Genomic DNA, 15,587 nt, shown 5'->3' on the forward strand with positions numbered 1-15,587 from the left:
CCGCGATAATGTCTCTTTGCCGTAAGCGTCACGAAGGAGCTCATACGTCTGTGTGGCTGTCTTGCCAAGCTTCACACAGATTTTATGTTTACACGTTGTTCGGTCTGGACGTCCATCTCTCCACATTCACTCACAGTAGAATGCACAGACGACTAGTGACAACGTAGTTTTCTACCTTTACTGCCATCTAGCGGCTGCCACAGAAGTTAACATAAATAGCTCAGGTTAGCCCGAAAAGATGGCGCTATACATACACACGAATATTTGTTTTGGGGAATCATTTCTAGAGAAGAAAATAAATCAGTCTCGAAACCTTACGGACAAAGGTTGTATCAGCTGCTAACACCCAATCACTCAAATCGAAGGAAATAAATCAGTGTCTTCATGTTCAGGTGGCACAGTGTCGCTTTTTTCCGAAACTGTAGCTCATTTTTTTTTTTCTTTTCAAAGGAGACAAGTAGCCTCCCTATAAGAAAGCTGACTGCATATTTACCATTGTTATAAGCAAAATTTGCTACCTATCAGTTGAGTTTCTGCCACCTGACCAGCAATTAGCACTACAGGTAAGCTCTAGTAAATCAGGGCTCCCAAGTCATGCCAGTTGGAAAACTCTGCTTTAAAGAGAGACTAGCCCCAGTGGCCAATTTGCCAGTATTACGGATGGCGATGCCATCTGAAAGCGGCCAATAAAAGATGTCAGCATTTGTAGCCATTATCTTCAAAAGAACTTTTTTTCTTGTTTTACTTATCTCTTGGACTGTTAGATGGTTGCATTTTTGTTATCCCATCTGTTCCAATTACTTTGTTTCAAGGCAGTTGTTCCAGGTACTCTCAAAGTATATATCTTAAACACAGATTACACTATTTACCAAGATGTCGCAACAGTCCGTACACACCTGAGCTTTGGCCAAATCACAACGGCATTTTTTAATATGAGGACCATGTGACAAGTTCCAATTTAAGAGCACTGTTAGCGAATGCCTCGTAATGTCTTCTGACCAATCAGCATGGTGTGTTTGGCCTGGTATGTTAAGCCAACAGCCCTGATGCTGCATAAACAGTAAACATAGCCTTAACAGCTGTCTCTGTAGACACAAGGCAGGCAGCCTGATCTGGACGAAGCGATCATTGCCAGAAATGCTACAAATTTCGAATGAGTGGTGCTAAAGTGAAGTCCAACCTGGACCCAGCATGTGTGTTGCCGTAGTAGCTTCTCACCTTCGCCTTAGTCATAAGTGAGCCGAGACCCCAGAAGGTGCCGCCACCAGTTGCCGACCCTCCAATGCGCTCGTACTTGTCATCGGACTCAACCTGAACAGGAGGGGTACAGAACACCACCATGCAGCATTGCAGCCAGCCAGTCAGACTACCTTCTCGTGTGGCCACCAAGGGCAGAAAGCGTGCATTCACGCACAAAAAATAACAATGCAACCAGCTAGCAGCAGGTGGCAAACAGCAAACCACAACTTCAAAGCTCGCATAGAACACTTTAGCTTCCAAAAAGACAAGCATGTACACTGAAAATTCTGGTGTCTTCATGCAAAAATCTGCTCTAGTGCAGACATTGGGGTGCTGCCTTCAGGCAGTCATGCAGACTTTCTCAGTACACATGACCTAAGGCTTGTTATGTGGCCCTAAGCAGATATTTCGAAGCCCCGTCAGAAAGCCTCTGGCCCAGGACGACTGTGCCCATTCCCTGAAACAAAATATGTCAGTAAAAGTGTTACAGTGTCAGAAGTAAGAGCAACATTCCCCCTATATGGCAGCAGCATTGTGAAGCCTCCACAGTTCAGAAGTGCCACCCACCTCCACCCTCCAGAGGGCCACCTTCCCACCGACCTCCCTCCACCAAATGGCATGGACTGTATGAAGCACTGATGGGAACCCACCATCAAGATCCAAGGCTGATTTTATCAGCTTCCTCAGTGAGTCACTCCGCCTCGCATGCCAGTGAGGTGATCAAAGAGCCATTTCCAAGCATTTTACCCCAGAAGAGCCCAGCATCAGGCTAAGGGAAATCTTGTATCCATAAAGAAAAGGCCACAAGTGGGGTTTACCACATGGGGCGGATTTAAGTTGTTTGATGGCGGAACAAATCACTGACCCCTCAACGAAAGAGTTCTGGTTCAAGACCTTTTTCCCAAGCATTTCACCCCAAAAGAGCCCAGCACAAGGCTGGGGGAAATCTTGTATCCATAAAAAAATAAAAGGGCCACAAGTGGGGTTTACCACATGAGGAGCATTTCAGTTGTTTGATGGTGGAACAAATCATTGACCCGTCAACACACTGGTTCTGGTCCAAGACGTTTTTCCCAAGCTTTTTGCCCCTGAAAAGCCAAGCATCAGACTGTGGGAAATCTTGTACCCATTAGAAAACCGGGAATCAAACCCAGCACATCCCGAATGTGACATGGATGCTCTACGACAAGGCCACCGCTTGAGTGCATTTCCTTTTCTTCTTGCTTGTTTCTTCATCTATATCACAAATAGACAGTTCACCTTTGTGCGAAAGCTGTCCTCGATGACTGCGCAACAATGATTCCGAAAGACAGCACCGCGTCCTGCGATCAGTCTGTTTTCCCTTATGACCATCCAGTGGGAAGCACAACTCTTATGCTCACATCCACTAACTCATGCTGTGGCTTGATCCAAATAGTCGCTAGGTACGCACCAGTTTCCCAGTGAGAGCAAGCCTTCTCCTGGCCTTGTGCTTAAATCCACTGGGACTAAATGCTGGGAAAAATAGGTATGTTACACCACCTCGTTGATCCCAAAAATATGTTAGCCTTGAAACTGTTTGGCCAACTGTCCCAGCACCATTAAAACCAAATCATCACATCCACTCCCTCACTCACACCCATCCACTCACACATCGGCTCCCTACACTCACATTTTGAATGCAACCATGAGTGAGCCTGCCCACTTATGATGCCATCATTAGCTGTGATTAGACAAAAAGAGAAAAGAATTTCTAAAAAACCTTGCGGGACTAACATGCTGGAATACACAGCCCACATCACGACCCATCATCAGTTTCAAGTTCGTAGTGCCTCACTGAGGTAATTAACACACCATCATGAGCCACACTAGGCAAGCAAGGCGCACAGAAACACGCACCTTCATGATGCTAACACCTGAGCCGATGTTGACAAGCAGGTACGGGAAGACGCTGGGGTCGGCATTGTTGAACTTGTACTCGGGGTTCCCGTGCCGCTGGTACTCAAACACCTCATCCGTGATGTTCTTGAGCAAAAAGTTGCAGCCGCTTATCAGGCACTCGAGCTCATCTTCCATGTCCACGCTGCAGAGCAGAGTCAGAAGATTATGAGCAAAGTTGGAATTTTTGGCCAGTTGGTGGCATAAACTGACAGAAAAGCATAGGCATAGCATAGAAACACCAGATGAGGAAGGAAGACCGAGGTGGGCACTAACTGGCCCCTAACAAAATTTCACTCTCCACAGACTTTTGTCAGTATATTTCCTATAGACGAATCCTACAGACTGGTTTATAGACAATAAAAATCATATAGACAATCTATAAATATATGCACATACACTTCTAGTAGATCTGTGTCTACAGACAGTTTATAGACTACGAAGAGACAAAAGTAAATATGTATAGATCTTTGCATTGGGCAACGGAGTTGTCGAAACGCCTCCTCTCTGCACTGTCCGAAACCAGTTCCACCACCACTTCCACCGTGGTAGCACGAGGTGCTCAGGACAGTCCAGTGAACAATATGGCAGCACCTCAGGGAGCCCTTTTTTGCAAAGGTCTATAGGAAGGCAACTTAGTCTATGAGAAGTCAACAGAAAGTTTATAGACAATTTTTATAAGGAGCAAATGAAGGTTTTATTTCAGAAAACATACTCAAAGCTTCCTATCTGCATGCAGCCTTACACTCTTAACCATTTTCGAGGCTTCCTCACCCCAATCATTGGGCCAATCCACACAACCAATGTCTATGGCCATCCATATCTGTTTATCGGCTGGGCATGAGCGTCATTTCCTTACGTATGTGTCTGGAATAAATTATGTAACATGATCACACAGCTAAATTCTTACCCTTATCGAGATCACCACAAAAATAAAGTAACACTCCCCTGTGCTTTCCTTGTTTTCAATGACTGTTGGCTCTTTCATATATACATTCTTGCTATCACACAAGTAAAATATGGATACGTCAGCAGCCTTCGATACCCTTTAGTATCAGCAAAAATCTATAACGACTGCATTCAGGAGTTGTCTCACTGCAATGTGAAACCCTCCATGAACACAAGCAAGACTGCAGCATAATAAGCAAGTGGTATCAAATTGACACATTCAAGCATTGTGTACTAACTCCATTGCACACTGACTCGTAAATTCGTCTTCATGTCAGCTGTATTTTGTATCCATTCTTCATAAAATTTTGCCCATAAGCAGCATGTTTACTAGTGATAAAACAGTTTGCCATAGTTAGTTTAAACATGCTGGAAACGCTGAGGTCATTCGGCTACAAATAATCAGCAAGAAGACAGCGTTTTTTAGTGACCAGCTACAGTTTCAGCAGAATATACCACCACCTCGAGAAATTTATTAACAGCCATTGCCTAAACTTTATAATCTGCAAATTACTCCAAAACTACAGCATAAAGTGAAGTCGTAAATAAATGCATTTGTGTAAAAATGTTCCTACAGGGTATGATGTTTTCTATGGAGCACGATCACTTTTCAAAAAACGAGACCATGCAATGTGGCATGGCGGCACATACAAACATAGCACGCAGATGAACTGACAGAACATGTAGATCTGCATGTCCACTACCAACTCATCCCGTTTATACAGTCTATGCAAGCATGCTTTTTAGTCTAGCGTACTGTAGTCCTGCCAGAAAAGAGAAAATTTGATGTGCATAGGGGATCAGCCATCCTCCGTTCACAACCCCTTGGCATGCCTAATCATTTGCAAAGGTTCCTCCGAGAATATCAGCAAATCATTTTCATGGCTATAACATATAGGCGTAAACATAGGACACTTTTTTTTTATAGTGCACCCTCGAACAGCAAATCTGGCGGCACCCCACCTCGTGCCGCTGTTCTGCGCATGCACGACGATCTCTCCCAGTCAAAAACAAAACCATTGGAACCAATTGAGAATCCCAACTGGATCCAAATGGAACCAATTGAACATAGCAATCCAATTGGTAGCTCTAAATGGATTATTCAACTGGTTTTGCAGATTCCAACTGGCTATTCCAATCGGTTCCAGAGATTCCAATTGGTGTCATGTCTTCCAATTGAATTATCAAATTAGAAGAGACGACATCAATTAGAATCTTAAGAAGCAATTGGAATTTCCAAAACCAATTATATAAATTCAACAGGTTCTTAATATTCCAATTGGGCATTCTGTTTGGTTCCTGAGATTCTAAGTGATGTACCAGTAAAAAAAAAAAAATGGGTGCCTAATTTCATGTTCTAATCAGAAAAATCACAATTTTGTATTTGGAAGCAATTGGAAGCTCCAACTGAAATTTCCAAATGGAATGCCTTGAGCACTGCCAATTGGAACGTCCAATTGATTCCAAATATAGAAGTTTTTCAACTGGAAGCCAATAATTGCCTTGAGTGCAATCTGCATATTGCTCTCTGTAAATATGCAACAGTGTACAGCATAGGTTTTTATGAAGAGATTGCTTTCATCACTTCCACCACCACCGTGGGTGCGTTAAATGAAATACTTTCGCTCGACGGACCAGCGCCACTGGCTCCAGCAGGAGGATCTCATGAACGAAGTATATATGTAGGAGCAAAAGTTTGTTCTGTAGATATGTATTGAGCTTATGTTCGTTCTGTGTGATGTAGGCTTGTTCATTTGGCTTGACTTTGCTGAAAGAGTGAATTTCTCATAATTTCAGTTCCCTTGTAGAAATGTTGGCACAAGGCAGAGCGGTTCTCTGTAGTCCTGGGAGAAAACCAAATTGGATCCAATTCGAAACAAACGATTTTTAGACACCACTGAAACCAGTTGGAACCAATTGAATGTGACAACTGACTCCAATAGACGATATGCGAAATGCGCAGCGCCACCTCTTGGAACTCCGAGAACTAGGTCCACCATGTTGGTTCGGTAGCGAAAACGAAGCCGCTGCCCAGCTTTGGGTTAAAATGGTTGTGCTCCGTTTGAATTGTGAAATGCCAATGCACTGTTGTGCTAAGTTGTGTGCAAGGACTGTATGATGCATGCGGGAACCCGATACGTTTCAGCATCTCGCTTTTTAATTTTTTTTTAACTCTGGCCAATGTTTTAATAACACCAAATGTCATGCGAGGGATCATGTGTCAGCACACTGACGAGTGCAAACTTTTGGCTTTCTCCATTGATTTTTCACAAAGATGATTTTACAGATGATTTGCATTCAAACTACGCTACGGATCAGACTCTTTGTTCTCTCTGACCAAAATTAGGAGTCATTTTGTGCATTTACTAAGTCTCAGATAGCGCATAGTCGATCGGACGTGAACATATCAACGCGTACTTCAACAACGTAATAGAGGAGGCAAATTTTTTCAGCCAGCCTAGGCGTGTGTTATTGCCCAGTAGCGAAGAAGCGCGTTCATTAATTTGCCAGCAAATCATAGCCATAGGCACTAAGTGCGCTTCAGCTACGAACCTCAATCGTTCGCGCCACGGCGTACTAAGTGCACTCAAAAAACTATACGCCGTTTACTGTTTAGTTTTCTAAGTGTTCACTTCAGTTTTCTCAAGTTAAGTTGCTTTTAGAAGGGCTAGAAAGCTCTCTCTGCCGTTGAGCTGTTGCAAGGTCCCGAACGCTGTTTTCCTTTAAAGTCGTGGGATCGCCCCCGCATAAGTTATCCGCGTTAATGCGTGTATGTGATGTGGTATGTACATACTATGTATAAAAACTGAGGTGTGAATGTCTCATTTCTTCAGAATATCCACTTGTAAGTATACACTGCTAACAGTGCAATATTAACTCCATGGTGCAGTTTCAACGAGGCGTACACCTAGTTGAATCAACACTTGCAACGACTTTGATACGGTAACGTTGTAAATCTCGGATATGCATTGCACACTGCAGTTAAGGGAATCGCAGTATGCAGCTGGCCGAGGATCCTGTGTGATTGCACCACAGTACATGCAGCTACTGGCGTCAGAACGCACGATAGTTAACAGTGCCACAGAAATTGGTCAAAACATTTGCGCACTCACCGCTAAATAACCGCTTGCTACCCTACCGGATGAATTTCCTTCCACTCGAAAATAAAATACCGACGCTAATGCAAGACACTTGAACCGGTACTTAAATGCGTGTATTAAAATGAGAACGACACAGAGTTCGACTTTCCAACCCACTTTCCTGTGCCGATTCATGCTATCATCAGCACCAAATTTTAGGTGAAGCTGAGGACGCGATAGGAGCATGGTGGTGCTGAGTAAAAGGACCTACATTTGGTAAAAGGTAAGCAGAGCAAGCAGTACAGCAACTGAGGCATTGACTTTTGAAATTCCACTTGTGAGATTCACGACAGCTACACTGGTATCAGAAAGTACACATAGTAAATGTCGCCAACGACACACCAGCTCGACGAGCTCGACCGAACCAAGATGTTGCCAGACCAAAGCAGTTTCGCATATCGTCCATTTGTTTCCAACCCAATGGTTCCAATGATATGCAAAAATCAACTGGTTCCAGTCGGAATTCCCAATGTTTTTTTTTTTCCGACTGGGCTCGCAAATCCGCGAACTCGCATGGACCACCTGCCTGAGCCCGAGCGTAGTGGCGATGAGCTGCCGGTGTCGGAAGGCTCCCCCTCCGGTGAGCTTGACGCTTCCGCCCAGCCTGGGTGGGCTGCCATCGCGAAGCAGTTCCTCCTGCACAAAGCGCAGCCATGCCTCGATGTGGCGCGTCTCGAACTTGACGAAGTGCAGCCGCCCAGTCTCCACCTCGCGCTCCCAGGCCGCCACGTCAGCTAGAGGTGGCTGCTGCTGCTCGGAGCAGCTGCTGTCGCCGTGGTCGCCGCCGCAGCTACCATTCTGCGCGTAGTGATGCAGCACTCATATTAACGCATATACAACCACCAAACATCTGTGCACCAGTATTCAAATGTAGAACTGAGCAGCCATACATGGAGGCTGTAGCGTGAACAAGGACTTCAAGACCGTGCCGAACATACAGTCTTTGCCGAAAGTTTCTCGCCCATGGAGCATGCCGCTAAACACTAATAGGAGACACAACCTGGGTCAGAGGCAGCTGCAGATGCCAGTGAGTTAACTAGGGTGCCTTGATGTCCACTCGCCTCCGCTTTCAGGGAGGGCCACCCTTTGTACCACACCACGCCGATCGACGCTTCCCCCTCACAGCGGCATGTTAATTGAGTCCCACGCGCCGGTCGCGTGCAGTGCACTATGCGTGTGGCGTGGTTTGTATGCAGTTGCGTGGCGACTGAAATAATGCGATTGAAATGGAAATAGGCAGTGCATAGTTGTTTCGCCCGTGGCAATAAAATTCTGGCACTTTTGAGTGTGTCGCTCTAACTACACGGCAGTCGAGAAGTTATGACGGACTACTGTGTTCCCCAGTCACTGGCTGTACTGAATATGAACAGCAGTTATTTCGTGTTCCTTCGTAGTTGTAATTTAGATTGTCAGGGTCACCGAATTCAGTACAACTATGCTGCATTTGTTGTTTGAACCTAAGGAGTGTTCACAAGGCCCCAATTTTCTCGGGTATGCCAGCAGTGCAGAAGATGACCTGCCAAATATAACTATACCTGCATGGTTCACACCCGCGTGGGTAACACAATCTCTGAGATCTCTTTGTCTTACTGTATCATATGTGAAAAATTCCACAGTAATGGCAAATTTATCTTCCAAACAGTTCGTCGCCACACTGCTCTGCGGTGTAGAGCTGCGACACTTCTGAAACCTATGGTCATACTTTATAGTGGCTCGTTATGCAAAAGAATCACGCAGATGGTTGAGCTCCCATCTGAACAGTGTTGACGGCTAATATGATGTGACGACGTTCTGATGATTCGTAGTTGCTAAGTAACCTTATTCATGGACAAATTTAACTGATGCGTTTATTTTTTCTTTTCAAAACTTGAAGAAAAAACCATCAAAAGCGACTGGTTAACAAAGAAACCTCACAAAATCAGCCCCTGATACCACTATGTTAGAATCCCACTATCCCTGCCAAGCTAAACTAACAATGGGTGTCAGAACAACGCGGGCCGCCTCCCTAGCTTCCGTGGAACCGTCTGCTCCAGTTTGCGAAAGACGCTGGCTTGTCGCCTCACTCAATAGTAGTCGGGCGAGGCAATCGAAACTGCGTCTGATGTAAAGCACGCAGAAAAACAGATGAGTCCACACGACAGACAAGCTATCTTATCCAAGCTGCTCGCCATCAAGAGAGGGAAAAAAAAAAGTAACTCCAGGAAATGTTTCCCCACAAACACGCGTAACGAATTTTACTGACGTGGCTGCGTAATGAAAACGAAAGGAGCCTTTTTTCCCTTGCAGTGGAGAAAAAAGACTCATTTGGTTGGCGTCATGCGGCCACGACTACTTTGCTTACCAACACACATGCAGAATATGGCACCAGGATATTCACAATGAGCTGGCACAAAGAAGTAGAGGAGAGAAGCGTTCAAGAATGCCTTCATGATATAAAGATAAATAAACTGAACAAAATGCAGGATGAAAGTTCACATACTCACTTACCAGCGCCTAAATAATATGGGTGCTTTACTGGGATACATATTTTGGCAAGCTGCATGGTTCTGTAGAAAGCGGTCAGCAAATTTTGATGTCGCCAGGCAACATTTAACTAGATCTCGCCGCCCCTTCGCACAATCAACTGCAGCACGATTGCAGCTTTCCCTGCCTATGTCATCGGCGCACGTGCTACATGCGACTTCAGCGGTGCAGAAGGTCCGGTGTGTACTGAGGTACTCGGGAGAATAAAGGCTGCGGCACGTGTCTCATCAGCAGAAGAAAGGCGGCAGGGCGAAACATGCAAAATGTTTGTGAAAGTAGGCAATTTCGCCCATTGGGCCACGCCTCTTCGCTTGAAGCGAGCTCATGTTGTGTGCGTGATGCAGCAGTCGGAGATTGAGCTATGAGGAACTGTTGCGTTCCTGGGTGTTCTGCTCAGGGTAGAAAAGGACAGCAGCTATTTCACTTTGCTCGGGAGAGTGCGCGCAGAAGAAAGTAGAAATCGCAGGTCAAGCAAGACGGCTGGAAACCAACAGAACTCCAAAGTATGCGAGGCAAGGCATGCGAAATGCTTGCATTCTAGAACAGATTTTGCTGAGGGGCGGACGTAGAATGGGCAACTGTAACGTTCCATCCTCATAAACTGGAATAAGCAGCCGTCAAAGGCGATCTCTCTCACTTGACTTCACGGCAAATGAGAAGCTGTTGGAATGGCAGCCTGGCGAATATGAACATACAGCTCGAAAATGAATAATCCCGTTTGTTTGAAAAGTAATGTAAATGTATTGTATCCAGGCAAACAGATTCCACTGCAGTATATATGCTACGCCCATTGTGAGAATGTAATGACTGCAATTTCACAAGGCACCGAGTTTCTCGGCTCATTAGCTGCGAAAGAAGATATACTTTTGCGTAACTATAACTGTGAGTCACTTTTTAAACAATCTGTGGTACCACCCTGTCTTGGGAGGATACCAAATTTGCGGAATATCACGCAGTAGAGGCACTTTTCTGTTCGAAAAAGCCCGCCGCCACACTGCTTCAATGCAGCCGAACGGGAGTGTGGGACCCAACATGCCGCCGTCGACGGCGGTAGCCTCTCCCTGATAGCGGCGCTGGCCATCGAGGCACCCTACAGTGAACAGCTTACTGTCGGGAATGCAGTTCTGTCCTTAAGGGCAGAAGTTCAGTCGGGATTAGAAATAAGTCACAGCACTGTGTGAAGACTAACATAAGTGCCCACGGGAAAACCACTAACAAGGCAGTACAGGGGGATATGGGCTGGGCATCGCTCAAAGCACGGGAAGCTCAGAGTAAAATACTACATGGAGAACGCCTGAGGACTGCAGTATAACAGGTGGGCACCTAAGGTATTTAAATACCTATACAGAAACAGCGTTCACTTACAGCGGCGGAAAAGAAATAGGAAACTAACCAGTAAGTATACTGGACGCAGGGACGAAGAAATAAAGAGCTTTAAACAGCAGACAAAAAACGCATGATAAAAATTGGATTAATTCATAGCAAAGGAAGCAGAGTGCAGGATTCTATAGAAATTCGAAAAGGCAGATCAGGAAGGATTTGTTATAGTGTATACTCTTTGACAACTTAAAACGTAGCAGATGCTAACACATAGGACACGGTCCACTGCGTCTTGTATTACTCCGCTAGCCAATAAAAACAGTAAGCAAAATCGGCTTTTTAATGTTTGGCTTTACTGAATGAGCCAGGAATGAAAATTCTAGAGCTGATAATTTTTTCTTGTGATTAGTTTTGTTGTTTAGGTGACGAGAGAAGTTTTTAACTACGGACTACTTTTTTTGTCGTAAAAGAATTCTGTGCGGCGGTCCTGAACACCCGGGGACGAAGCTTCACTGCAGACTTAAGTTGTATCAGGGTGCCTTAACGCGAAGCTACAAAAAGAAATTTAACCAAGAAGATTGGACATATACAGTGTATGGTAAATCTGTAGAAAGAATTGAAACATCTTAAAATCGAATGTGTTGGTACCAATCTGATTGTCGCTGTAGGCACAGTCAATGAATCTGCACTGGAAGTGATCAAAGAGCGATTGGTGGCACAGACGCAGAGAGGTGACATAGAAGGGTACGTAGGATTAAAAATTGTGTTTAAAGAAAATGGCGAATTTATAGACCGATTTAATACACCGTTAAACAACTACAAAAAAAGCCGAGTGTGGTGGCAGCTGCGACCTCCCAGTTTCAAAGGGGACGCTCCTCTTCCACCCACCCATCTACCCACCCACCCATTTATCCACCCGCACGCCCACCCATTCATTCATCCGTCCATCCATCCATCCAACGCCCTCTCCGAGTGATCGGGCACGACTACTATAGTAGTATGGTACTGGTAGGGTCCTACAGTATTTCTAGGGACCCTACAGCTAGCTCCCCTGCTGACTTGTGTGTGTCTGCAAAACGCTATCCGGTTACTGATATGCACTGCCTGCACGGAACGGAAACTTTTTTGCGCGCGCGATCGTTCCTGAATTCTGGCTAGCGCTTCGGCGCCGTTTAGAGAGGAACCTGCTTTGCGCGCGCGCTCTGCATGCTCTCTTCGCTCGCGCTTGGACGCCGTTGTGAGAGAAGCACAGCCCACTCGTGCATTCTTCTCGCTCTCGGATGCCGTTGGGAAAGATACTTTGCGTGCGCTCTCACGCTGTGATCCATATAGGATGCTATAGGATGCTCACCCCAAGGTAGCAGATTGAATCTCGTCGCATTCCGATTAGGGCGAAGTACGAAACCGCGTTTCGCGATGTTGGTGAGCATTAATTTATCCCAAAAGGTTGAAGTTAGAGAGTTTAAGCATATGGGCGTACAACTGGTACGACCGTATGGTAAGGCTGCTTTTGCCGTACGACAGTATAGTTACCGTAGATGGCGTATTTGCCATGCAGATATCTAAAAAATCTCTTAATCCGGAGCTCTCCAATACGGCGTTGCCCACATTCTACGTACAGCGTTGGGACGTTAAACTCGCAAACCAGTAACACGCCACAGCTCTGATGCGCATCGACGTACGTAACGCTATTGCGCGTCCACCCGGGGTCTACAGTCCGTGGTCTGTAATCTGCAGAGCCACATCTGCTACCGCGTGTGTACGACACTAGGCTAGTTAATACGTGGAATGGCGCCTGCCCCCTTCACAGTTGTACGCGCTGCCAATTTACACGGCGTCACCCGAGTAAGTGCACATACAATTGCCGCAGGTAAAGGATCATGAGTATTATTTTCTAATCACTACGGCAGCACAGCAATGATACTTCACCTGCATTAAACCAGCTGCGTAGATTTCTACTGACAGCACACACGCTTGTACGCGAATGGGCCACTTGAGGGAAACCCGTGAGACAATAAGCATGACACTTCAGTGCCACCCGACGAACATAATGGGCGCACTGCGCAGCCGCGGAAATCTGCTTGCACCCGCAGTTCTCTAAAGGAACGGGTGCAAGTAGCACGCGCGAAGAGAAAGCGCGCGCAGCACGCAAACACGGTCTGTCAAAGCGCGGCGGATGCGTCCTGCCCGATCAACGTCTCAGAATTCCGCCGCTAGGGAAAAGCAAGGCGCGGTTACGATGGCGCGGTCGTTGCGCAACAAACTAGGTTGAGGCAGTGCTGCCGAATCGTGGGAAATTTCCATGTCGTGGGAAAATCAAGCCACTGAGGGAAAAAGGAAAGTTAGTTTAATAACCCATTAAAAACGTGATAAATTTTGGTTTCGCTAATGACCGGTGTTCTAAATGTGCTTTTTCAGGAAAATGTGCAGAGATGAAGAGAAAATGCTGTTATCATGGCGGCCTGACTAGTGTCGCGAGAAGAAATTTGGCTTGATGTTTCCCTTTAATTTGTTGCCTAGCCTTGGATACAGAGCCCTGGCCCATTCAGGTTCATTCAGGCTTCGAGTGCTGCGTCCTTGGATTTCTTCCAGCTATAGCGGCAGTGACCCTTCCATTAATTGCTTCCAACCGCTCCCAGCTCTTTAGTCACAAAATCCCCTATGTACGCAAGTTGTTGTAAAGGAATTCCCGAAAATTTCTACGGTCTATACAGGAAGGCTAGAAAGGAAAAGGAAGTAGCCGAGCTGGTCCCCGTCCCAACGCAAAAACTAATAAAAACGAAGTGGTGATTGACAATGATGTGATCAAGAACAATCCAGCCTTGATGTTCATCATTAATAGGCTGTGTATTAATTTTATTTCACTAATTCTTATATTTATTACCTTGGCTGTATTCACTCTAAAATTACTATATTTTGAAAAAATATATTTGTGGGAAAAAACGGGAAATTTTTAGCCGACAACTGGGAAAAACCACCTGGCCAATGCGGCAACACTGGGTTGAGGTCTCTCTCGCCGGCACTTGCTGGTTTCACGGTTAGACGCTTTACAGCGCGGGAGCATGGGCGCCGCCATATTTGGTCACGTGACCATTTCGCCATCGCCGGCCTTCGGGCCTTCTAGTTCCGACGGCTGCCGGCGCGCTGGTGCCCGGCTGCAAGACGCTTCTCCGGCTCTCGCTGTAAATAACGAGCTGTCGGGCGGCACGAAAACTTAGTGTGAGCGCTCATAGAACGTATTGGTACTGCAAAACGTTTGGTTCAAACAGCTAATTTACTCGTCTCCTTCAGACCGCCCGCATCGGTTCGAATGTGTCACCAAACGGCGATTAGCTACCTGCGCGTCCATATTTATTCAGTCAATTCACCGTATAACGCAATTTGTGGACCGCATAACTTGCTGTCGAACTGCAGATTAAAAGCGGGACAATGGCTGAAAGCTTGCTTTTTAGAGCCCGATGTTTTTTTTCTAAGTGAAGGAATATGGGTTCACAGCTATTAAGAACGTTCACTGCTCAGCACTGTGCACACGACTTACAACCGAACGTGCGCGTGATCGCCTGCCGGCCGATCGCCCAGGTATTTACTTTATCCTCCGTTAACATTCCGGCTTCCAAAAGAAGAAGATGCATATTTTTCAAGGGCCCGTTCAGAAGCTCGGCGACGTTCGACTGTGCGCTGTTGTTAATTACGTAAAACTTAAAACTGCTCCGGAGTTCATTACCCGCAGATGTAGCCTGCCGGAGTAAGCGGAAATGTACATGTCTTGATAAATTTCACCTCTCTCCGGTGCATTACAGTACTTCTGCAGAGCTTTGCACTGGGCGAGAGTATTGGATGTCAAAGCGCCTGCTCCGAGGACTTCTGAAAAGCTCCGTTGCCGCTTCCACTGTGCTAGCGCCAAGTAGGCACGACAGTTTATTGAGCACTGTGCCGACGCCCAGGAAGCACTTATTGCAAAGGTCTAAAATAGCACCGATTATATACAGAAAAAAAATCCTTAATGGAAAAACATTATTTAGCCAGTGCTTCAAACTCTCTGGCATGCTACGCTGGACGGAGAAGTGAATTTGGTAGATAAAGGCGGAAAGAGAGCGGTGCGGAAAAGATAAAATAAAACATATAAAAGGGTAGAAGATAAAATGCGGCCATTAAATGCGTATTAAGCTGCATTGGCAAATAATACTGTAACGTGTTCAATGTACTAGACCATTGTTTGTCGAAAATGAGAAAGGTTACAGGCATGTACGCTCGATCTGGCATTCCCGCAGCTACTGCTGGCTCTGAAATAAACTGACGCATTGCATTTGTGAGATGTTTAACATTAACCTTCTGTTCTCCCTGAAAGCGTCATGAAGTCGCAAGACAGCTCTTCGAAAGACGGCGGCAGTTGTGTTGCGAAGTTTGCCGTATGTAACTAGTGCAACTATTTTTTCGACACTAGACCATAGGGACATCAGCTCTAGATATTAATTCATCAATACGCATGACATCCGTATC

General features: G+C 45.8%; 1 protein-coding gene across 1 annotated transcript in view; it reads right to left on the bottom strand.

The window, feature by feature from the left end:
• LOC144124629 (4'-phosphopantetheine phosphatase) overlaps positions 1 to 15,587 on the bottom strand; it is a 207,347-nt gene that overhangs the window by 101,220 nt on the left and 90,540 nt on the right. Inside the window, exons 3-5 of the mRNA XM_077657428.1 lie at positions 7,771 to 8,042; positions 3,118 to 3,301; positions 1,219 to 1,311 (exon numbers count right to left, since the gene is read on the bottom strand). Coding sequence (XP_077513554.1) covers positions 1,219 to 1,311; positions 3,118 to 3,301; positions 7,771 to 8,042 — 549 coding nt within the window. The remainder of the gene's footprint in view (positions 1 to 1,218; positions 1,312 to 3,117; positions 3,302 to 7,770; positions 8,043 to 15,587) is intronic.

The sequence above is a fragment of the Amblyomma americanum genome, chromosome 3, assembly GCF_052857255.1.
Source record: "Amblyomma americanum isolate KBUSLIRL-KWMA chromosome 3, ASM5285725v1, whole genome shotgun sequence".
NCBI lineage: Eukaryota > Metazoa > Arthropoda > Arachnida > Ixodida > Ixodidae > Amblyomma > Amblyomma americanum.